We start from the raw sequence: 22,218 nt of genomic DNA on the forward strand, positions 1-22,218 counted from the left end.
GGAACATTTTTGACTTCAGAGACCATGGAGGCCTTAGGTATTAATCCTGGAGAGAGAAGAATGTGGGCAGAGCCGCAGCATCTGAGATTCACCCCGAGGTCTTCCCCTTTGTACGCCAGTTGCTTTGCGTGAACTAGCTTCTTGGCATTAAATGAATTAAAAAGTATTCTTTGATGAGGTGTGTGTGCAGGGACACTGACAGGTCTAGTGTCTACTGAACACAAGTCAGTTTTGTATCACTGACAAAGTGCAAATGTTTGAGACTTGAAAATACCCCGTTGTCCGTGGCTGGGACAGGTGGCTGTGTCGCGTTTTTTTTCTTTTTCTCTTCTTAAAAACGCAGTAACGTGGGGTGCCTGGCTGGCTCGGTCGGAGGAGCGTGAGACTCTTGATCTGCGAGTAGTGAATTCAAACCCCACTCCGGGTGAGGAGCTCACTTCAAACAGAACACATCATTGTAATCAAGTGTGGCTGTTCCTTTTTTATTCTGTAATATTTCTTTTCGCGGACATGATTACGTACGTGAAGTTCAGTAGGCGATTTTCACTGTTTTTCTCTACCAACCGCTATTTTCACATCTTGCTTCTGAAACGATCTTGTCAGGTAGGGAAGGGGTGAGGGCAGGTGACCCTCGCCGGGCATCCAGGGCGCTGGGCCCCCGCGTGTGGTAAGGTATCCGCGCCTCGTGCCTGACCAGCACTACTCTCTCTCGTTGTGCACAGCGCCATCATGACTGGTTCCTACAATAACTTCTTCCGAATGTTCGATCGAAATACACGGAGGGATGTCACGCTGGAAGCTTCCAGGGAGAACAGCAAGCCCCGAGCCAGCTTAAAGCCTCGGAAAGTGTGTACAGGCGGGAAGAGAAAGAAGGACGAGATCAGTGTGGACAGTCTGGACTTCAACAAGAAGATTCTGCACACGGCCTGGCACCCAGCGGAGAACATCATCGCCGTGGCCGCTACCAACAACCTGTACATCTTCCAGGACAAGGTCAACTAGGGAGGCCGGCACGGGGACTGAGCCCGGCCATTGCCCCAGAGGAGGGACGCCGTCGTCCTCTCCGTGAGGAGCAGTGTGGGCCCCGCTCCCCTCGCGGGCTGGAGGGGCTGCCCGCCTTCCGGGGCAAGCCGTGGGCGCCGCTCACGCCCGAAACCTTCCTGGCGCCGCATCGGCGGGCCGTGCTCGATAAAGGCCATTACTCACAATAAATGTATTTATTTAAGTCTGAGCCTTCCTTTCCAGTTTATAGACCAAAAAGTTAACACCGGGAGAAAAGTCTCTCCACGAGCCCCCCTCCCCCGCCCCTCTCCCTTCACTCTTGGGGACCGCTCCACCCCCCCGCAGTCCCCTGAGGCCTGGTGGCCCGGCCAAGGGCTGGATTCGGCGAGCAGGCTCCGGCCGCTCTCCTCACCCACGCACCTGTGTCTGCCGCCACATCTTCCGGTGTGGCCAGTGAATAAAAGTGACACATTCTGAGAAGTGTTTTTAAGTCTAAGACAAGTATCGGCTTTTTATTTGCTTTCATTGCATATAACGGAATTACGCAGAATTACGCTTTGGAACGGTTTCGAACCCTCGTCCTTCACTGGCAGGACGGTGGCACGTGCAGTACCTCAAACTCGGACCCTGCCCGGCCCCGAACTTGCGTTCATTTTCTTTCGTTTCTGTAGAAGTCGGCCAGGTGACGCGCCAGGTAAGGCTGGGGGAGCCCCTCAGAAAGGATTCGAGGATAGACCGGTGCTGCCGTGCCCGCGACACCGGTGTCCAGTGAGCCTCCCCGCGCACAGCCGGGGAATGTGACGAGTCCCGGGGGCGGTCCCTTTAGAAAGCGCCGAAACCCTATGCATGCGGAGTTTCATGGTGCGTTTCGAGCCAGCAGAACGAACAGTTTTGATTCCCACGTGCTGCCACCGCTACCTGGCTGTATTTTAAAAGTAGGATCTTTGATGCCAGAAATCAGGATTTCCCAGGACAGAAACTGTAGAGGGGGGATTGGAACTTACTGGGATTTCACACACGGGCCCAAACCGCAGCGTCCTCGGGGCGCCGGGTGCCCACGCCGCTGTTGAGGGCGTGAGAGCGAACGTCTTGTTAATGAACGTTCTGTTCGTTACCCTGATTTAACGTAGCAGCTCCTCTTCAGTTCGCGTTCGGTTGGAAGTGGAGAGTTTAAGCCAGTTCTTACTTGTGCGTCGCGGCGCGAGTTCCAGGCCTGAGACCCAGAGCGCGGTTCTCCGAGTGTGCGTCCGCTGCGGGCCTTCGCACAAAGAAGCAGCCCTAACGGAATTGTACATATTTGTTCAACTATTTTGACCAAAAAGTTTAATAAATTTTAAATGTTTAACTGGGTCTGCACTGTGTGTTCGGACGGCTTTTCCCATTGAGTAGCAATTGAGCCTCTGCGTCGCGGGGGACCCGGCAGAGGGGACGCGCCGGGGCGCGGCCCCCGGTGGCGCCCTCTCCGACTCCGGGGTCCCCCGCTTGCTCTCAGGAGCTGGGACCTGCGCGGGATGCGCGCTCGGGGGGCGGGCATGTCTCCCCTGCACTGCTTCCTCCTCGACGTGCAGTCCCAGGTGAGCCTTTTGTCCCCCCGACAAGGCAGAATCCCTAGTTTTCAGACTTCATTTCTTTTGCTCATTTGTGTTCATGAAATACGGATTTTCGAAAACGTTCCCCTTTTCTCGTTTACAAATCCAGAAATTGTCTCTGTTCCGCAAAGTCAGTTGTGTGAATTGTTTTCATTCTTAGGGTCCCGTGCTGCTGTTTTCCTAGAAGTTTTCGTGCTCTACGCAGGCCAGTGACCTGGGTCGGGACGGATAATCTTTATTCGTGAGAAATGGAGCTTCTGAAAGTCAGTGTGAGACTCAGCCTGGTTGTCATGTGTCTGCAGATCGCTGGCACTGGTGACGGGACAGCACGACAAATGCCACGTTTCCACCTGCTGTCCCGAGGAGCTGAGCGGCCCCACTTCTCCGAGCCAGAGGCCCGTCCCCGGAGCATCCCTGGTCAGCACGAGCGGACCGCTCTGACCAGGCCGAGCCGGGCTCTGTTGCTACGTTGCTTTAAGGAGGAAATGTCTGCGAGTCTTAAGGGGGTCGAGACGAATGTCAGAATTGGCACCTGGGCTTTTTCCTTCCAAACGTGTGCTGTGTCCACAGACCAGCAGCCATCGGCCTCTCCGGGGGAGTGTCCGGGACGGGGTCAGAGCAGTGGGAGCCCCGAGTGAGCAGCTCCCTGGCTCTGCAGGAGAAGGGACAGCAGGTGTCTGTTGTCCGGAGGACGCCGCTCTGCACGGAACCCAGGTCTGAGGCGGGGCTTGGCCCTGGGATCGTGTCGGGGATGTTGAGCGGGGATGGAACGCGCACTTCCATTAGGACAGGGCTCGGGTGCTCTGCCGGGAGAGTGGAGGGAGTCCGGAAAAGTCTCGTATGAGCCGGTGGGATACCTGACCGGGACCCCGGTCCTTCGGTGTCCGGCGCAGAGAGGGCAGTATGTGTGCCCCGTGAGGGGTCTCCACGCGGCTGGTGCTCGGGGCCAAGTACGGGTGGGGCAGCCCCCCGCCCCCACACACACACCCAGGGCTGTCTCAGGGAGGAGTGGGGTATGACGCGTGGGCGCTCACCCTGATGGTGGCGGCCCCTTCTTTCTAGGTGCTTGCTGCACACGGGCCCTGCGAACTGGCGGCAGGGGACAGGTGGCCGCCCTGTGGCACGCGGTCACCGGTGGCGGGCTCAGGCGTGCGCGCACTGCCCCTGGGCCCACGCCGCACCCCTGCGGGGCTGGTGATGGCGGGTGAGCACAGCACACAGGGAACTTGCACACCCGAGCGTGGCCTTGACCTAGGAGCTGTGGCCCTGAGAGAAGGGACTCCCCGGCAGGAGAACGTGCGGAGGGGTCATCTGGGCCCGGGGCCTGTTGGAGTCGTCGGCACCTCATCCGACAGTGCATCCCTCTACTTGGGGTGTGCGCGAAGGTGGGGTCCCACCATTCGGTGTCCAGGGTGGGCAGCGGCCCCAGCGGGTGGGAGGCTGGGTGGCTGCCATCCAGGATCACTTGGCCTGTCCTTCCTGTCCTGCTTCGTGCAGCACGGTCCCCGGAACACGGGCCTGCCAGCCGCCAGGATGCCAGCGCTGGGCTAGGACCGCTGCTGTCGACCTCGACCCCCGCGCAGTTGAGGACGTCGTGAGCAACAAACCTGGGATTCCTCTGATAACCAGACTGTCTGGTAAGTCACTGGAGACCAGTCCGTTCAGAGCGGGCTCTGCAGGTGTGCTTGGTGGGGACAGACCTTCCCAGGCTGCGGATGAACCTCTTAGGCTCTGCAGCCTTCTACCGACACCCTCGGGGCACCACTGACGCTTCTCGCGGGCTCCGCTCCTGGGCCCAGACGTCGCCCGGAGACTGGGAGCCTCGCACATGTGCAGGGGGTGACGTTGAGCATCTCGCGTGCCCGGATGTCTTCGGAGAAATAACCCGTCGTGTTTTCTATCTAACCCGACTGGTGTTACTTAGAGTGTCGGTTCCGCGTCACAGATCTTGGCTCCCGTGTACTTGGTTTCTGCTCCATGTTGGTGGCTCCCGTCGGTGTGCACAAGGTTTTTAGTGCAGCCCCACTGGTTTATTTTTGCTTCTGTTGCTTTTGCGAATGGTGTCAAATTCAAAAACCTGTCGCCAAGACCGATGTCAGGGAGCTCACGGCCTGTTTTTGTCTGGCTTCTGGTTTCAGGTCCTAAATCCATTGTTGAGATTTAAGATCTTATTTTTAAATCATCTCTACACCCGGCGTGGGGCTCGAACTCACAACCCTGAGACAGTCGCAGGCTTCACCCACAGAGCCAGTCAGGCCCCCTGCGTCACGTTGTCCGCGGCGGCCCGGGGCGAGTCCTGCCGGCGCTGTCTGCTGGACGCGCGGCCCTTTCCCCGGGGTGCGCTGGCGGCCGACCTCGCAGGCCGGCGGCCCGTGGGGGGGTTCACCCCGGCTGCAAGGCGTCTTCACGACGCACCGTGGCCTTGGTCTCTGCGACCACCGCGGAGGGGGGGCGGGTAGTGGGGCTGCCCCCCACGCTCACTCTGCGGCGTCTGTGGGTCCCGCGTGTGCCTGACGGGGACCCGCAACTCGCAGGCCCGTATTTTCCTCCCACCTGTTTGCTGCCGGCGTGGAAGAGGGCGCCTGCCCGTCACCGCGCCACCGTGCTTGTTTCTTGTCCCGCTTTGGGCCACTGGCACTTCCTTCACCTTGTCTCCCGTGTCCTTTGCCTGTGCCGGCTCCTGACCCCACTCTCCGGTGTGTGTGTGTGTGTTCCGGACCCCACTGCCCCGGAGCCCACTTCTCCCTCGGGCCGTGCTTCACCCCGTGGCCATTTCAGTTCAGCTCGGGTCATGACCTCACAGCCTCACTTTACCTGTGGCCTGAGGGACCGGATCCGGACCGCCAGCTCGCAGTGCTCACCGGGCTGACGGGCTGACGGAGGCCCCGCCTCCCGCGGCTGGAGCTGGGAGACCCCTCCCCCGCAGGATGTGCCTGCCTCCCCCGCATCTATTAGACCTTGAGTTCCATTCACTCTCCGGCCCGCCCTCTTCCTCCGGATCAGTGTCCTCCTCCTTCGCAGCTCCTGCCCCGCCGCCAGCGTGGCCTCAGGAATCGTCCCATTTCCTTGTTTGCATTCGATTTTGAATTATCTCGGAAACGTTTCCAATGATTGATTTTGGCTTCGCGAGGCACCGCGGAGGTGCTGAGTCCGTCCCGGCAAAGGCCTGTGCCTTCCTTCCCCTCCATCCCCCCCCCATACCTGCTGCCCCCACCTGCTCCTCGGGTGTGGTCACGGGTGTCTTCATAAGGAGCAGGGGCCTCCTTGGCTCATTTTTGCACGAATGACAGCACACCATCGGTTACGCTCTTTTTTCCAATACGTCTTTATTTTGTTCATCAGCCTGCAGTTTGGGCCGTAGTGGGTCCAGCTCTGAACAGGGTCACCTGGGGCAGCTCGCCCGATGCCGGAGGGCCCGTGTGGTGTCCAAGCCGATCGCCCACACGGCTGGCGCACCCTCTGCGGGGGGGCCTCTCCCGTGACACGCTGCTAGAAACGGACTTTTACAGGGTGATCCTCAGGGTGGATTCCTAGAACGGGTCATAGGTCACAGCAACGAGCAGGTGGTGGTCAAGGTGCTGATGGATTTCCTCCCCGCCCCGCCCCCAAGTGCCCCACCCAGTCTGCAGGTGTCTGGACCAGAAAACTCATTTAAAAGTGGCAACTGCAGGTTTCTCTCTTTAGATCCAAGACTGTTTGCAGCACGTTAAGTCACCCAGATGCGTAAACTCACTCTTCAGCGAGTAAAATGAAGAAGGGCTATTAGCAAAAGCTGTTACCGTGTGCTGTTATCACACCAGAAAGGAAGGACAAAAGAGAGACACCTGCAAATACACACACTCTGGGGAGGGGCCTCCAGAAAGCCCGCTCTCATTCCCAGTGTCACTCAGGGGAAAGCACTTTCCTGACCGCCCTCCGGGGCTTCCAGCCAGATTTGCCCAGGGCTCAGCTAATGCCACCAAGAGCGGGGCAAAAGTGCCTTGCAGAGGGCCCCCGGTCGCTCATGTGATGACCCAGAGGGCGACAGGGGACTCAACCGTGCTCAAGGGGCACCGACCCTGGAGACACAGGACCCCGCTCAGCCACGCTGAGTGCAGCCCCCTGGATCAGGCCATTGGCCGCTTGAAACAGAAGCGGCAGAGGGACCAGCCCGTTTCTGCTGACAGACGGGCACCCCCTGCTGTCTGTCACGGGAGTTTGCTCGGCCGGAGCATTTCCACGTGACCGAACCTGTCTCCCAGAAGGCGAGCACCAGGAAGGTTTCCGACCCCATTCAAGCAGCAGAAATTTCTGCAAATGAGATGGCTGTGAGCTGCTGTACCTGAGGTAATCATTTAAATATAAACGGAAATTTTAAAAACTCGAAATGTTATTTATTTTTAACACAACAGAACGTAGCGTACGGGTGCAGAACAGATACAGGAGGATCTGTACGGTGCGTCCGAGAGGCCGCCGCCACCGCCATGCTGTAGGAGAGGTAAAGGGGACAAGGGGACGTACGCCCGGTTCACCCACAAAGCTTTTAGAACACTTTTAAGCCACGTGACTACAGTCATCTCAAGGATTTGGCAAAGATTTATTTTTTCTCTATTTCCAGTCTTTTGAAGTAGACACAGGTTTGCTCAGGATGGAGCAGATTCTAAGAGCGCACGAGACCCCAACACCACGGGGAGGACTAGATCCAGCAATCCAGAGTGAGTGGAGAGGAGGGCACGGACGGGGGCCCTGGGCAGGAGGCGAGTGTCCCAGGTGGCCACCCAGACGGAAGTCCCCCCCCCGCAGGGACGCACGGCTTCGTGTCCCAACAGTACAGCGGAACCTGCATTTGTTCCGGGATTCTACGGCGTGACAAAGAACTCTGCGTTAAAAGAGTTAAATGTCTTTAGGAGACAACCTGCATCCACTTGAATGTAGTCTTTCCTATAATAGTGTGAATATAAGGCCACAATATTTACTTGGGATAAACCCCTCATGTAGTCATTTTAATAAACATTCATTCTTTGCAAATATAAAGTATTTTAACTGAATAATCGGTTACAGATAATCTGCCGGAATACTACATACATCGTATCTAGCATGTTAAAATTATTTACTTACTTATGATATCCAAAGAGAATTTACTACCGAATTATTACAGCAGATGTTAACCAACACGACATGCGCACTAACTGATCCCACGGATACGATTACGGGTTAGCCTGGTTCTTCTGTCTTTTCTTTCATCTCACTAAAGGCGGAAACGCAGCGTTTACAGAACCAAGTGGTGCAGCTTCCTGGGGTCGGGACAGGCCTCCGTCGGTGCTGCCGCGGCCCCCACGGCGATCCGGCCGCGGGGAAAAGCCGGGCTCTGATTCTTCATCAGAAGGTGCTGGTGGAGGTGGTCAGACGCCTTCCGATGTAGATCCTTCAGAGAGAGCAACGAGCAGTTAGGTGGGCGCACCGCTCACGGCCTGGCGGGGGCAGCCTATTTGCCACCTTGTCCTAAGAACTTTGTGAGAAGCATCTGCAACCTTATCAAACGCTTAGTGATTTGTCATAGTATTTTGTAATCGCGTTTAGAGATCCAGCTGTGTTCTAAGTACAGAGGAGGCCACAAAGCAAGCAGAGATGCTCTCTCGAAGCGGACCCGGCGGCTTCGCCGTGGGTTCGCGTCCGCCAGCCTCACCAGGGCCGTCCCCGAGCAACAAAGCGCTGCCCTCAGGCGGTCCAGGGCCGGGGGCGAGAGCGGGGCCCGGAGAGGAGCACGCGGGTCAGGCTCGGACTGACCGAGAGGGGGGCAGAAATAAAGGGGCTGGCGGGCCCAGGAGGAGAGCTCAGGCGCGAGCCCACCCGTCCTCAGGGGAGCCGCCTCAGGTGGACCAGAGACGGACTTAGTCCCGAGGGCCAGCAAGCTCTGCCCGTTGGGCGCCAGCTGCAGACATCAGCCCTGAAATGGAGGCCCAAACCAGGCGTTTAAGCAGCGGCCATCTGACTCGCTAGCTGTGGAGAACAGTCCAGAGCTGGACTCAGGAGAAGCTGGCCAGAACACAGCCGTGCCGGAGACCGAGCACCGGGCAGCGAGGGGGACGGGTTCCGGCCCCTGGGGAAGCCACTTCCCAGGCGGAAGTAGGGTCTGACCCTCAGAAGGGAGGGCGGGGCGGGCAACTCTGCCCCACCCCCACCCCCACGGCCGCTGGGCCCTCCAGAAAGCTCCCACCTGCCCCCAAACTTGGAAGGGCCCGAGGCTCGGGTTCCCCGTCCACGGGGCCCAGGAAGCCAAGGGCGCTGTGCGTCAGCGGCTCGGGTCATCCTGGTTTCCCTCTCCCCGGACCCGAGCCCTCCGGCCAGGGGGTGCCGGCCTGAATCAGAAGCCCATCTTGACCACGCGGACCGTCCCACAAGCTACAACCGCAGCGGAATGAGGCGCGCCCGGGCTCGTGAGACCACCACCCACCTGCACAGAGGCTGGGACCGCACCGGGCAAGCGGCACCAGATGCCAGGGGGCGCGAAGGCCCGTTTCCCTGGCTCTGCCAAGCCAGGCTGCGACACGCCTGCGCGTGGGAGGCACAGCCCGGGACGACACGGGGCCGTCCGTGCTGACGAGCCAGACGCCACGAAAGCACCGGGCGGGACAAGCCTCTGCCGTCAGGGCTCAGTCGGGGGGGCCATCCCCGCGGTGGGGCCGGGAGGTGAGGCAGGGGCACCTCCAGGGTCTCAGGCCAGGGTCCGAGTCCCGTGCCTGGCCACACGCAGGTCACGTAAGCTGACTGGGACCCGGTTCCCCGGGGGCAGCCTCGCACGGCCTCACTCACCCCAGCCCGATGGCCAGCAGGTGCGAGAGCAGCAGGGACGGGAGGAAGACCTTCAGGAACTCCGCCGAGAAGATGCCCCCCTTCTTCATCACGCTCGTGTTCCTCATGCTGAGCGTGGCCGTGCGCTTCGGGTGCTTGAAGAGGAGCTCCCTGGGGGGACACACGCGAGTGAGCGGCCGTGCTCCGGGTCCACCGAGACCCCGCGACCCCGAGGACACTCACTTGGGGGGGATGTTTTCCGGCCGACTGGACCAGTCCCATATCCAGTCGGAGTTTTTCTTCAAGATGCTCTCGACTTCTTTCCTCCTCTCGATATAATCTTCCTCGGACTGCGACAGAGTCGACGTGAACAGTGGGTCAGCCCCTCACGGCCCCGCCACGGAATGCCGCCGTCCACACACGCGCCGTCACGCAGGCCGGGCTTGGAGGCCCACGGCCGGGTGGTGGGTGGACGGCAGGTTGGGGGGCTCGCTTCTGGGACAGACGCTGAGGCTGCAAACACTGTCCCAAGGAAGCCACGTGAAGTGAGGACAGAGGACAAAGGGGCCGCACAAAGATGCCGACCACGGGGCTGGTTGTGAGACAAGCAAATAAAAACCCATCTAAAACCCGAAACAAGCTCTAAACAGCACAGTGCCCCTTGATCAAGTTTAAAAGAACGATTTTGTGTTCAGTGGGAGTGAAAAACCCAAAAACATACCTGCGCCTGTGATTTCAAGCTACATCTTAAAATCCGTAAGACGAGACACTAATCACAGGGGACTAAGGAGCAGGATCACAGAGAGTTTTCTTTTTTGCATTTCAAAAGCTCTACTTGGGGCACCTGGGGGGGCTCAGTTGGCTAAGCGTCCAGCTCTTGATTTTGGCTCAGGTCATGATCTCACGGTTCGTGAGTTTGAGCCCTGAGTCGGACTCCCTGCTGACAGTGTGGAGCCTGTTTGGGATTCTCTTTCTCTCTCTCTCTCTGAGCCCCTCCCTGGCATGCTCCCTCTCATCAAAATAAATAAAACTTAAAAAAATAAAAATAAAACCTCTGTCTATACCTTAGTATATCCTGTAATTCCTCCTTTAAAATCTGAAAAACCACTAAAAACTTTGGAAATACTGTAGAATGCATCAGCAAAACAAACCAGCTGCCTGGGGGCACCGTCAGGATACCCGGGGGACCAGGGACAGTCCTGGAAGAGCCTAGGTGGGAGGGAGGCCCTGAGGGGAGACCCCACAGGATCAAGTGACTCAGTGGTACTTCAAGACCTTGCTTCCCAAGAGACTTTGAAATAAACATGGGAAAGGAAGTCAATTGTTCGTGTTCTTGTAATTACCGAGAACACCCAAAGAAAACACTTCCTGGAGGGGCGCCCGGGTGGCTCCGTCGGTTATGCATCCGACTCCGGCTCAGGTCATGATCTCGTGGTTCGAGAATTCAAGTCCTGCGTCAGGCTCTGTGCTGTCAGCTCGGAGCCTGGAGCCCGCTTTGGATTCTGTGTCTCCCTCTCTCTGCCCCCTCTCCGCTCATGCTGTCTCTCTCCCTCTCTCAAAAAGAAGATAAAACATTAAAGAAAAAAACAAAAACACTTTCTGCGCATTCCAACATACGCAGGTGCAGCAGGGAGAGGGAGTGGGGGGTTGGGGGGGACTGGAGGAGCCCCACAGCACGAGGGCCTGACGCTCTCAGACCGGAGCCCCACAACACAACCGAAGCACCTAGCCAGTAAGACCCATTAACTACTTGAGCAAATGTTAAAAAAGTGAGCTCAGACTGAAGTAACTGGCCTGTGTGCTCCTCACATGAATTATGCCAACAACAGTCAGCACGGCCTCAGGCTGTTTCTGGAAGGGTCTACAGCATCCATCGAGGAAGGGGTGTCAGCGTCACGATGGTAGGGGGCCCCGAAAGGCTCTGTGGATAATGCCGGGCTCTCCCAAAGAGCGGACACTGGAACACGCGCTCACCATCCGACCGACAGCCAAGGCCACCCGCTCCCCGGCTCCCAGCCACCCTTCCCACTGGCCACACAGGCCCCTGTCCAGGCTGCAGGCCCAGGACAACCCACCTCCCTCCCGCGTGTCCTCGGGACGGCACGGGAGGGCAGCGGAGGCCCCCTACGTGACCTGAGCCGCACTTCTCTGGCCCGCTCGGTGTGAGGCCCGAGTGGTGGCTGTCGCTGCCCCCACCCCTGGCTTTACAAAAAGGCAAGAGACCCCCTAAGAACACCAGAGCCTCCTCTCCTCAGCTCCGCTGGACAGGCTTACCATACAAATGTCAAAACGGCACCCGGTGCGCAGCCCGCTCCGGCCTACCTGAGAGCTGTTCTTTTCTCCCACGCTGTGGGCGTCTATCTCCGAAGCTCGGTTCGTATCTTGCGGAGTCTGTGAGCGAGGCGGGCTTGGTAGTGACGCACGCGAGAATGGGAGAAGAGCGAGGCGGGCACGTTATTCCCGTCCCGACAAGCGAAGCACCCGGCGGCCCGGGGCCACCTCCCCAGACAGGAAGCGCTGGCACCAGGCCAGCGCCAGACCGTGCGGCCTCCTCGTCAGTGGAGCGGCGCAGGCAGCGGGGAGCCAGGCCCGGGGGTGGACCCGACGCGGCCCGCAGGCTCGCTCTGCGTGGCTTGGTGCTCTGCTACAGGCCTGCGAGCACCTGAGCTTTGGTTTCTGACCGGTCACGCTGCCCCAACTCACCGGCAGTGCTGACGCCCAGCAGCTCGTGGTGACCCAGATGACAAAGCCGGGACCCACGGGGAGCAGAGGCCGGGGGACCAGGTGTGGGATCTGCCCCCCGCCCCCCCCCCCCTTTACTGTGGTCCCTCCACGGACCAGGCCCCATCCCTCCTGCCAGAGGGCGAGGGTCCCCCTCTCCAAGGAGGGACGGAGAGGGGGAGGGCCGCTCCTGAGCATGCGCCGAGCTCAGGTTCAAGCAGCACTTACCACGGTGACCGCTCGAGCGCTGGGCCGTCAGCACCGGATGCGCGTGCGTACTTACACCCACCTGTCACAGTGAGAACTCTTGGAGCTACTCCGTCCAGATTCGTGCTGGGCGTCCAGCAGGATTTTTTCCAGGTCGCCGTTATAAATAGAAGCAGAGGCTGGAATGCTGCTCCCATTCCCATTATTGCTGAAATGCAATTCCACCCAGGAGCCTGCCGGAGACAAAAGAGGACACGGCTTGGATTTTCTACCTACGGTGGAGCCAGCCACCCTCCCAGCCCTGACTCTTGGGACACGCAGCCGTCTCCTTGAAGCTACAAATACCCGCCCGGTGGCACCTGCACAGGTGTCCGGTGACCTGCTGGGCCAGCAGGGACCACCGACTGGGATGCTTTCGACTCAGTTTTCAGAAAAGGGTATCGACAGCATCTGAAGAGATTTCAATTGTTTTGAAGGTTTAAACTCTGTCGTGTGCTTATTTCCACACCAGCTGCACATTCTGGCCCTGACGCCTCCCGACACTGGCTCCTGACCGCTGCTCTGTGCTCCCGTCTGTGAGAAGCCGGATGAACGTGTCTAGAACGAAGGTAATTTCTCACTAAACGTGATTAACCAGAGCAAAGCATCTCATGGATTCAAGCCACCCAAGCTGTTACCGGAAGGAAGTCTACGTCCTTAAACTTACTAAAAATTGACATCCGTTACATACATCCCAAGCTGCTTCTAGCCAGATTTTGTGGCTTCAGAGAGCTGTCTTAGCACCGGACCATCCGCACCGAATAACCCCCGGCAGCCACGGCCTGCAGGGCAAGGCACTACCTTCTGCCAGGCTCACTCTCCCACGGGCCCACCGGCTGAGTTCCTGGGATAAACTCACTCCAATCTACACCCCTGCACGGGCTGTGAGCAAAGGACCAGATGGAGCCCCCACCCCCAGAGGGAGCCTGCCTGTCGGAAGAGGCGTCTCCACGGACACGGCGTCCACCCTGCAGCCTCGTGCTGGGCAGGGACGGGCTGGGGAGGGGCTGTGGGTGGTGCACGTGCACATGTCTGGGGAATCAAGCAGGCGGGAGAGCTCGAGAACAGTCCCAGCCCGTCCCACGACGGGGGACGTGACCCCCAGACGTCCTGAGCGCACTGCAAGCGGCGGGCTCGGCGCGGGCTGAGGGGGGGGGCGCCGGGCCAGGGCCCAATGGCACCACCTGGGGGCTGGACGCGGGGGCCGCTGAGTGCTGGTGGACACGTGCACGTGCTTGGGCCCGCCGCTGCGGCTGCGCCACAAGCTGGGGGTTCTGTCGGATCCGTGGCCCGTTCGGTGGGGGACGGCAGCCATCGGTGCTTCCGGAACTGCCCATCGCTCACGGAGTCCCCGCTCTCGCGTCCATCGGATGCAGACCTACGAGCGGACGGCTGGCGAGGAGCGCGTGCGCCATCAGGCTCATCAGGAGACACCTGCCCCGACACACAGCTGCGCCAACGCGCAGGCCTCCCGAGAAAGCAGGGCATCCGCTGCTGCTGCCCGCTTGGTGCAGCCAGTCTTCCCGGGTGGCCCTTCTGTGATGGCGTCGCCTCACGTGGTTTTACATTTCTCGGATTTCTGTTTTTTAACATTTATTTTCGAGAGACAGAGACAGAGCATGAGCAGGGGAGGGGCAGAGAGAGGGAGACACAGAATCCGAAGCGGGCTCTCTGAGCCGTCAGCACAGAGCCCGACACGGGGCTCGAACTCACAGACCGTGAGATGGCGACCTCAGCTGAAGTCGGACGCTCGACTGAGCCACCCGGGCGCCCCGCTTTTTTTTTTTTAAGTGTTTATTCTGAGGGAGCACGAGCACGCGCAGGGGAGAAGCAGAGAGGAGGAGACAGAGAATCCCCAGCAGGCTCCACGCCATAGGCACAGAAGCCAACGTGGGGCCGGAACTCACGAATCATGAGATCATGACCTGAGCCAAAATCAAGCATCAGCCGATGTTCAACTGACAGAGCCACCCAGGAGCCCATGTTTCTCTCATCTCTAACGAAACTGGCCGGATTTTCACGTTCGCTGGCCACCTGGATGACATCCTTTTACATCAGCTGTTCAAAAATCTCTTCCTCTGCCTGTAAGAGTTCAATATTCAAGATACAAGCCTTTCTTATCTGAACGTGTTACAAGTAACTTCCCTGTGGCTTGCCTTCTTGCGCTAACGTCTTGTTCTGACGAATAGAAGTTTTTTATCTTAATTCAGCCAAATATTCAATCTCTTCCTACTTTGAGGTCCTGAAGATCTATGTCCTGGGGACTGTCGTGCAGACGTGGGTTTCCTGAGCCCGGCTGCAATCTGTGCACACGCTCAGTCTGGGGCAGACATTCAGCTGCCCGCGCTCCCCACTGCCGGGCTGCCTCCTGTCAGAGATCAAGCTGGCAATGTGCACGGGTCTGTTTCCGAGCCCGACAGTCTCTGTTCTGTGTCACGGGTCTGTGTATCTCAGGCAGCAGCTACTTGTCAAAGGCTGCTCCGGCAGCACGCGGAGGACGGGGGCTGGGACAGGGTGGGGGCAGGCTGCAAAAGACAACGTGCGGGAAAGACACCGGGGGCCATGTCCTACCTCCTCTAACTGCACCACGAGGACCATCGCCCCGCATGGCCCCACACCGTGCAGTCGGGGGGACGGTGGACCGGAGGCACCAGCAGACGGCCAGCCGTCCAGCCAGCTGGCCTCTCTGAGTCCTAACCTACCCTCAGTGAGCTGCTTGTACCACAGGTCACATTCATCGGAAAAAAGCAAATCAAAGACGCTGCCACAAAGCTCACAGCCTCCCAGTCTGCTAACACGATCGTCACACACGTTTCCCGGTGACTGTCTCCAGCTGCAGGAGCGCATCATGAATGCACAAGCCAGCGTCCAGCCAGGAGCCCAGGCCACGGGCCACCACGTGTCAGCAGAAGCTACAGTGACTTCAGAGCATCCTACACACCTCCCATCCCAAGACCGCACATCTGACGTTTCCATCTGGGCTGCCGACCGGGTTTCCAAGAGCTCTGGTGCCTGAGTCTAAGGGGTGTGGGGTCTTTTCATGATGTCACTTCCAACTTGGAATGTGTTGGGGGGGGGGGGGTCTCCAACTGGCTGTCCGATGACTCATTTCCAGCGTGACCCCCGGGAGCCAGCGAGGCCCCACACGGTCCACCTCACAAGACTGCCTGCGGCTGACAGGGGCTGCAAACGGGGCATCCAGGCTGCTCACGCTTCTGCCCGCAGACGACAAATGCAGGGACTCCTACAAGACCTGCCCCGGGTCCAGTCCTTCCCTAGAACAACTCACAGGACCCAGGAAAACACCTTACTTACCCGCTTATTACAAAGGACACAACTCAGGGACAGCCAAGTACATACACACACACACAGAGGACAGGGTACAAGGACCAGGGGCGGGGGGGGGGGGGGGGGGGAGCTCCTGCACCTCAGCATGTGCACCAGTGAAACTCCCTGAAGCTCGTTGTATGAAGGTTTCCTAACCAACCTCCAGCTGCTCCTGTCCCCGGAGGGGGGCAGGCACTGAGAGCCCGCCTTCTCGTCTCAGGTTTGTCTCTCCCCTCACTCCCCCATGCAAAGGCCACTTAGGTCCCTGCTAAGTCACCTCATTAGCAGACTCCGTGTGTCCCAACAGGGTTCCTCAATACACTACTGTCACCCAAGAAATCCCAAGGGCTTTTGGAGCTCGGTGCCAAGATGCAAGGAAAAAGACCCCAAACATATGCTTTCTTAAACAGGTATTACTGGGCTGCCTGGCTGGCTCAGCCTGAAGAGCGTGTGGCTTGATCTTGGGGTCACAAGTTCAAACCCCATGTTGGGTACAGAGATTACTTAAAAATAAAATCTTAAAAAATAATAAAAATAAAAAATAAACTGAGACAAAACTGACATGTAACACTATTAAATGCAAGTGTATATCTATTTTTTTGTTACATTACAAGGATCAACTCAAGACCCAATGAGACCAGCCCATGCTTTTTAAAATCATGTCATAAAAAGTCCTAAGCATCCCGAGGGAAAAAAAAAATCCCATTCTGGATTCTCTACAGCAAAAGCTTTGGGTCCAAAAGCTGTTTTCCAAGAATGATTTACTAGGAAGAGAGTTTTATTATTAACCTGCGCAACTGGGCAGGAAGCACACTTCCTGGCAAGGGAAAACCGGGCTTGCTATCCACCCACCCACGTCACGCACCCGCTAAGGTCCCTCATCTTTTCCAGCAGGAAAGATGGGGATAACGTGTCTTCACCACCTCAGAAAGCTTCCTCAATCACAAACAACAAACCAAGTCACCAGCCATAGTTAGGCCTCACGAGGAAACAGACGGGGGTGCTGCTGGTCCAAGGCAGGCCCCCCGCTCCCCGCCACATATGCTCCATACTAACGGGGACACAGCCCAGCTCACACCTCGGAACAAGCCAGAGATGAAGCGCCAGCCACACCTCCTGCCTCCACTGTGCCATGTGACAGCCCACAGGGAACCCCCAGCACATCCCGTTTCCCTCCGGCCCTGGTCTGGGTAGCAGGTCTCAGCCCTGGAGACGGAGAGGCCGTGTTCTCTCCCACTCTCCAGAAGCCTCGCTGGCGCTCTGCAAACTCCGAGCTGGAATGCGGAGGCAGAACCCCAGCATGGATGTATTTTGGAAAAGCTGTAACGGGATTTGGGCAGCCAGGGTTGAAAAGGACTGGTCAGGGGGGTGGCAGGCGTCCTAATAACCTGTGAGACAGCAGGACAGACAGAAAACAGAACCAAGGACGTTTGAGAAGGCGCACCTCTCAGAGGGAGAGCGGCCACTAAGCCTCGAGGACCTCGCTCCCTCCTCAGAGGGCTTCCTCCCTGGGAAAACTGCATGTTCTAAAAACTTCTCTAAGCACAACCATTTTTGTGAGTAAACAGAACAGTAAATAAATGCATGCACGCCTCTCAAGTTAGGTGGGCAGAATGAGAGACTTGATTTGACCTAGGACTCTGATAACTCAGGATCCTGTCTGCACTGTCCCCCCGGGCTCCCAGCAGCCCCCGGGGCACCTCACCGGGAGCCTGACTCTTCCTATACTTGTGCTCACCTGCCTGATTTTCTGCCCCGCCTTGGGCCTCTCAGTGACCATCTGTGAGTTGGGCAAGGACCTACACGTCTGAAACCTGCACTCTCAAAACTGCACAATTCTGGGGTGCCTGGGTGGCTCAGTCGGTTGAGCGTCCGACTTCGGCCCAGGTCATGATCTCGCCGTTCGCGGGTTCGAGCCCCGCATCGGGCTCTGTGCTGACAGCTCAGAGCCTGGAGCCTGTTTCAGATTCTGTGTCTCCCTCTCTCTCTGACCCTCCCCTGTTCATGCTCTGTCTCTGTCTCAAAAATAAACGTTAAAAAAAATTTTTTTTTTTTTTTATTAAAAAAAACTGCACAATTCTACTAGAATTTCCATGCCAAAGAAACCCCATTTTTCTCTTCGGACGCCTCTGCCCAGAGCGGGCTGGCTGTGACAGCAGCGTCGTCTGACTGGCTGCAGGAAGCAAGTGGGGGGAGCATCTCAGAGCAAACTGGTGAGCACCTTACTAAACCCATGCACTCGTCAACAGTCGGCCTGGAATTCGGGGGTCCTCGTGGGAAGTCCGCCATGCCACCGCCTCCCATCCTACTACCTACCGCCCTCCTGCACGGTAGCACTTGCGCATCTAAGTGGGGAAAAGAAAGGCAGATCGGGATCTTGCTGAAACTAGAATGGACCGGGGGCACCAGGGAACAGCCAATCAGCTCTCAAGGAAAGCGCTGCCGCTGTCTGTAGGGCGGGCTGAAGGAGGCTGGCTCCGCTCGGGCTCAGAGAGAAACAAGAGGTCATCAGCCCAGAACCGAGAGGGGCACGCGCCGCCTCAGACGGGAGCCGTGCCCGGATTCACATTTCCCAGGGCAGCCGGGCAGCACCACGTGATGTGACGCGAGTGACCCCACCCACACCCGGCAGATAGTGAGTGCCCAGCAGCACGTACACGCAAGAGAACCGCCCGAAGAGTGTCCTAAACGTGAATTTCCACTCAGTGTGTAAACATCTTTTTATAGAATAAGCAAAACAGAAAAACAAAGCTTTTAACTCAGAAGCTGGCAATTTTGCACTGCCAGTGACTCAGCACTTTGGGGTCAGTCGACGGAGGGCGATCTGAGCCCCCTTGGAACACTCAGAACAAGGCCCATAAGAAAGACACACGATGCTGCAAAGTAAGTAGCTTGACAATGAGAAAAAGGATGATCCCAAGGCAGAGAATTTATAACTTACAGGAGAAAAGACAGAGAACCTTTAAACCCTTAATCCCTTTGTCGATTTCAAAGAACTAGTCAATGTCAAATTTTAAAGAGATTACAGGATTTTAAAAATGGCTTGCAGTTTTTAAATGCACGTTACACGCGGTATTAGACTCAGTCTCGCCTAGTCAGATCCTGTTTGTTGTAAGGGACAAGAATTAGCTCACCAGATTTCTCTGAACATGAGGATTTCGACAATCTTAATGAAGCTTAAACATTCATTCTCGAAGGTTTGAACAGCCCTCCCCAGAGCTTATTTACAGGCTCACTCAGATTAGTGAACTTTTGCTTCAGAGAATACAAAGGTCAGGGCCACCGGGTTTCTCCTGGGCCCCCAGGGGCCGAGAGAACAAGGGCTGCACCGCAGCTCTACTGAGGCAAGACCCAGGAGGCGGCTCTGGAGGCTGCCTTTCACTTAGCTGTGTGGGTGGGCAATGCCCAGCAACCCTGTGAGCCCTGGCTCCCCAAAATGCAAAAGGACAGTCCGGAGACCCAGAAACAACAGGCACACCAGCAAGGCTGGAGGCACGTGTCTGCCCCAGAGCACTTGCCTGGTCTGGACCCGCGTGCTGGACGGGAACAGTGATTTTTTTTTTGTCCCACAAATCAATCCTGAGCTTTGGTTTGCAATGAACCTTCTAGTACAAATGGAACCCCAACTTAAAAAACAAAAAACACTTACATGCTTATACCATTTATTAAGCTGTTTATCTTACACTAAGAAGAGTGGCCGGTGGACCTGAGCCCTGTATCAACAGTAACCCCTTCGTCCTCTCCTGCCTCCCGAGTAAGTCCCAACAGTCACCACGGGCAGAACTAGTAACGCCTTAAATCTAAAGCCCACAATCCAACTAGAACCACCTTGGGCATCCGCTCGCTAAAATCAACGCCGGAGTACGGAATACGTGATAAAACGCGCCTTTACCAAGCTATGCGGACTCAGGGAGCTGTGACTTCAGGGCGGGATTCCCAGTCGCCTGAGCGGTGTTTAGGCTTGTTAGGGGTATCCAATCTGTCCCCTGCCCCGCCAGTGCCCCGCCAGCCCCCTGTCCCGGCCCCGCCAGTCCCGAGCCGCCCCCAGCCCCTGCCCCGCCAATCCCCGGCCCCGCCAGTCCCCCGCCACCCCTGGCCTCGTCCCCGGCCCCGCCAGCCCCAGGCCGCCCTCTGCCCGCCAGTCCCCCCGCCAGCTCCCTGTCCCGGCCCCGCCAGTCCCCGGCCGCCCCCGGCCTCTGCCCCACCAATCCCCCGCCAGCCCCCTGTCCAGGCCCCGCCAGTCCCCGGCCGCCCCCGGCCCCACCAATCCCCCGCCAGCCCCCTGTCCAGGCCCCGCCAGTCCCCGGCCGCCCCGGCCCCACCAATCCCCCGCCAGGCCCCTGTCCAGGCCCCGCCAGTCCCCGGCCGCCCCCGGCCCCTGCCCCACCAATCCCCCGCCAGCCCCCTGTCCCGGCCCCGCCAGCCCCCGGCCGTCCTCTGCCCCGCCAGCCCCCCACCACCCCCGGCTCCTTCCCCGCCAGTCCCCGGCCCCGCCAGCCCCCCGCCACCCCCGGCCCCTTCCCCGCCAGTCCCCTGCCGCCCGTCCCCTGCTGCCCTCTGTCCTGGCCCCGCCAGTCCCCCGCCCCAGCCCCGCCAGCCCCCGGTCGCCCACTGAACTACCCCAACCCGCGCCCGGCCCTGCCAGCCCCGCACCCACCAGCCCCCGGCGCGGGTCGTGCCCGGCTCCCACGGCCTCACCCTGCAAGTTCTCCTCCTGCAGTCCGGGAGTCCCGCTCTGAGACATGGCGCCTAAGCGACGGCGCTGCGACCGCGAGTCGGGGTCGGGGCCGGGTGGGCGCCGGACGCTCCGAGGAGAGCGGGCGGGGGACCGATACTCGTGCGCGAGGCCCAGCAGAGCGCGTCGCCTTAACCCCGGACCCCGACCAACTGACGCGCGCCGGCGGACGCACAACAGATAAGCGCCGGATAAGCCGCGGCGACGCCAATTGGCCGCGGGGAGGGGCCTGCGCGTGCGCGAGAACGCGGGACGCGTGCGGCGCGTGCGACGCGTGCGCGGGGCGAGTTGCGGCCGCGCCTAAGCAGCTCAACGCGCGTGCGCGGAACGGGTACTGAAGGGCGGGGCGCGCGCGCGTGAGGCGGGGGTTCGGGGGCCCGGGACATGCGTGCGCAGGCGCGGCGAGGGACGGGACTGACGCTGCGTGGTGGTCGCGGGCGGGGGGCCGGCTGGGGAACCGCGATCCTCTCTGCTAAGACCGGCCACCGAGGGATCTGCGGGAAGGCAGATGCGCTGGTCACCACCGTCGGGGCGGAGCTGGCCCGCCCTCACCTGAACGACCACCCACACCCAGACCCTCACCTGTAGAGACCCTCACCTGCAGAGACCCCCACATCCGACCCTCCCCCGAGCCGTCAGTCACAAAGCCAGGCTGCCACAAGTGACACTTCTAGGAAGTCGAACCAGTAACTGTAGCAACTGGTCCAGGAGGCCGCACAGCAACCCCTGTAACGATGACCCGGAAGGGCCAGCACCTGATCAATCACCTCCCCACTTCCTGTCCCTGCCTCCCCGACTCAGGACTCACCAGGGCAAGCCCGAGTGCTCCCTAGCCATCGACGGCGACCCCGGCCCTGGTTCTCCACGTCTGCGCCCCACAGGGCACACCACAGCCACCCCGTCCACGGTGAGGCCTGTCACTCCCTTCCGCACCTTTGGGGCTCTGCCACACGTGCGTGCCTGGGAGCTACAGCGCCCTCGGGGGACCCAGCCCTCTGCTCCCATCCCTGCGACTTCATTTCCCTTCTAGAGAAGGGTGCTCCTGCGAGGAGCGCAAGTCCTTCTGGCTTCCCCTTCGGTCTAGCTATTCTCATTTATCCAACAAGCGTTTCCCACGCGCGGTCCCTATCCCAGCAGCGCCAGTGCGGGACAGCCTCCCCACGGAGACACAAATAGCAAAGCCCCTCACACCGTGTTCGCGCCCCGCACCGGTGGTGCTGCGGCCCCCGCTCGGCCGCCGGTCCCGGGAGGCCCCCGGCCCCCACCCAGCGCGCCTCGCCCTCGCGCTCGGCGCTCCCTGCTCTCTCCTGGCGACGGGGTGTAGCTTCCAGACTGCAGGGCTCGCACATCTTGTTAGATCCCCAAATAGTCGTGCGTTTAATGTTACTATCATTGCCATCGAATTTCATCTGACTGCTTATTACTAGAATAGAAATAGAACTATATGGGGACGCCTGGGTGGCTCAGTCAGTTCCGACTCCTGATTTCGGATCAGGTCATGGTCTCACCCGTTCATGATTTCGAGCCCTTCATTGGGCTCTGTGGGGACAGTATGGAGCCTGCTTGGGATTCTCTCCCCCCCCTCTGTCTCTCTGCCCCTCCCCCATTCACGCTCTTTTTCCTCTCTCTCCTCCCCCTCCCCCCACTCATGGGCTCGCGCTCTCTCCCTCTCTCTCTCTCTCTCTGTCTCAAAATAAATAAACATAACAAAAAAGAAACGGGGCACCTGGGTGGCTCAGTCGGTTAGCCATCCGACTTCGCCCGAGGTCATGATCTCAGGGTTCGTGGGTTCAGGCCCGGTGGGCTCTGTGCTGACAGCTGGGAACC

General features: G+C 58.9%; 3 protein-coding genes across 3 annotated transcripts in view; 2 read left to right on the forward strand and 1 right to left on the reverse strand.

Annotated features, from left to right (window-relative positions):
- Positions 1-2,351, forward strand: part of PPP2R2D (protein phosphatase 2 regulatory subunit Bdelta) — a 50,818-nt gene extending 48,467 nt beyond the window's left edge. Inside the window, exon 10 of the mRNA XM_053910056.1 lies at positions 723-2,351. Coding sequence (XP_053766031.1) covers positions 723-1,002 — 280 coding nt within the window. The 3' untranslated portion in view covers positions 1,003-2,351. The remainder of the gene's footprint in view (positions 1-722) is intronic.
- A 119-nt stretch (positions 2,352-2,470) lies between these two features.
- On the forward strand, positions 2,471-7,604 carry LOC109256721 (uncharacterized). The gene is made up of 5 exons (XM_019432268.2): positions 2,471-3,305; positions 3,654-3,976; positions 4,089-4,228; positions 6,983-7,068; positions 7,189-7,604. Exons 1-5 carry the CDS (start codon positions 3,108-3,110, stop codon positions 7,438-7,440), a joined length of 999 nt encoding a protein of 332 aa, XP_019287813.2. The 5' UTR covers positions 2,471-3,107; the 3' UTR covers positions 7,441-7,604.
- On the reverse strand, positions 7,147-20,610 carry BNIP3 (BCL2 interacting protein 3). Its single transcript, XM_019432270.2, has 6 exons — positions 20,355-20,610; positions 12,373-12,523; positions 11,685-11,769; positions 9,606-9,712; positions 9,384-9,533; positions 7,147-7,995 (listed from the first exon to the last, which is right to left on the reverse strand). The coding sequence occupies exons 1-6, from the start codon at positions 20,398-20,400 to the stop codon at positions 7,950-7,952; spliced, it is 585 nt and encodes a 194-aa protein (XP_019287815.1). The 5' UTR covers positions 20,401-20,610; the 3' UTR covers positions 7,147-7,949.
- Between the last annotated feature and the right edge of the window lie 1,608 nt (positions 20,611-22,218).

The sequence above is a fragment of the Panthera pardus genome, unplaced genomic scaffold, assembly GCF_024362965.1.
Source record: "Panthera pardus isolate Hobbes unplaced genomic scaffold, ASM2436296v1 HiC_scaffold_22, whole genome shotgun sequence".
NCBI classification, from domain to species: Eukaryota; Metazoa; Chordata; class Mammalia; order Carnivora; family Felidae; genus Panthera; species Panthera pardus.

What these genes read in the sequence shown, in the direction of transcription:
- BNIP3 (XM_019432270.2), bottom strand. Translation starts at nt 20,400, where the DNA reads ATGTCTCAGAGCGGGACTCCCGGACTGCAGGAGGAGAACTTGCAGG. An exon ending in GAGAAAAGAACAGCTCTCAG is followed by an intron (nt 9,713 to 11,684) that starts GTAGGCCGGAGC and finishes ACTCTGTCGCAG; the next exon opens with TCCGAGGAAGATTATATCGA. An exon ending in CCGGAAAACATCCCCCCCAA is followed by an intron (nt 9,534 to 9,605) that starts GTGAGTGTCCTC and finishes GTGTCCCCCCAG; the next exon opens with GGAGCTCCTCTTCAAGCACC.
- LOC109256721 (XM_019432268.2), top strand. Translation starts at nt 3,108, where the DNA reads ATGTCAGAATTGGCACCTGGGCTTTTTCCTTCCAAACGTGTGCTGTGT. An exon ending in TCTGATAACCAGACTGTCTG is followed by an intron (nt 4,229 to 6,982) that starts GTAAGTCACTGG and finishes TTAACACAACAG; the next exon opens with AACGTAGCGTACGGGTGCAG. An exon ending in ACCGCCATGCTGTAGGAGAG is followed by an intron (nt 7,069 to 7,188) that starts GTAAAGGGGACA and finishes CTCTATTTCCAG; the next exon opens with TCTTTTGAAGTAGACACAGG.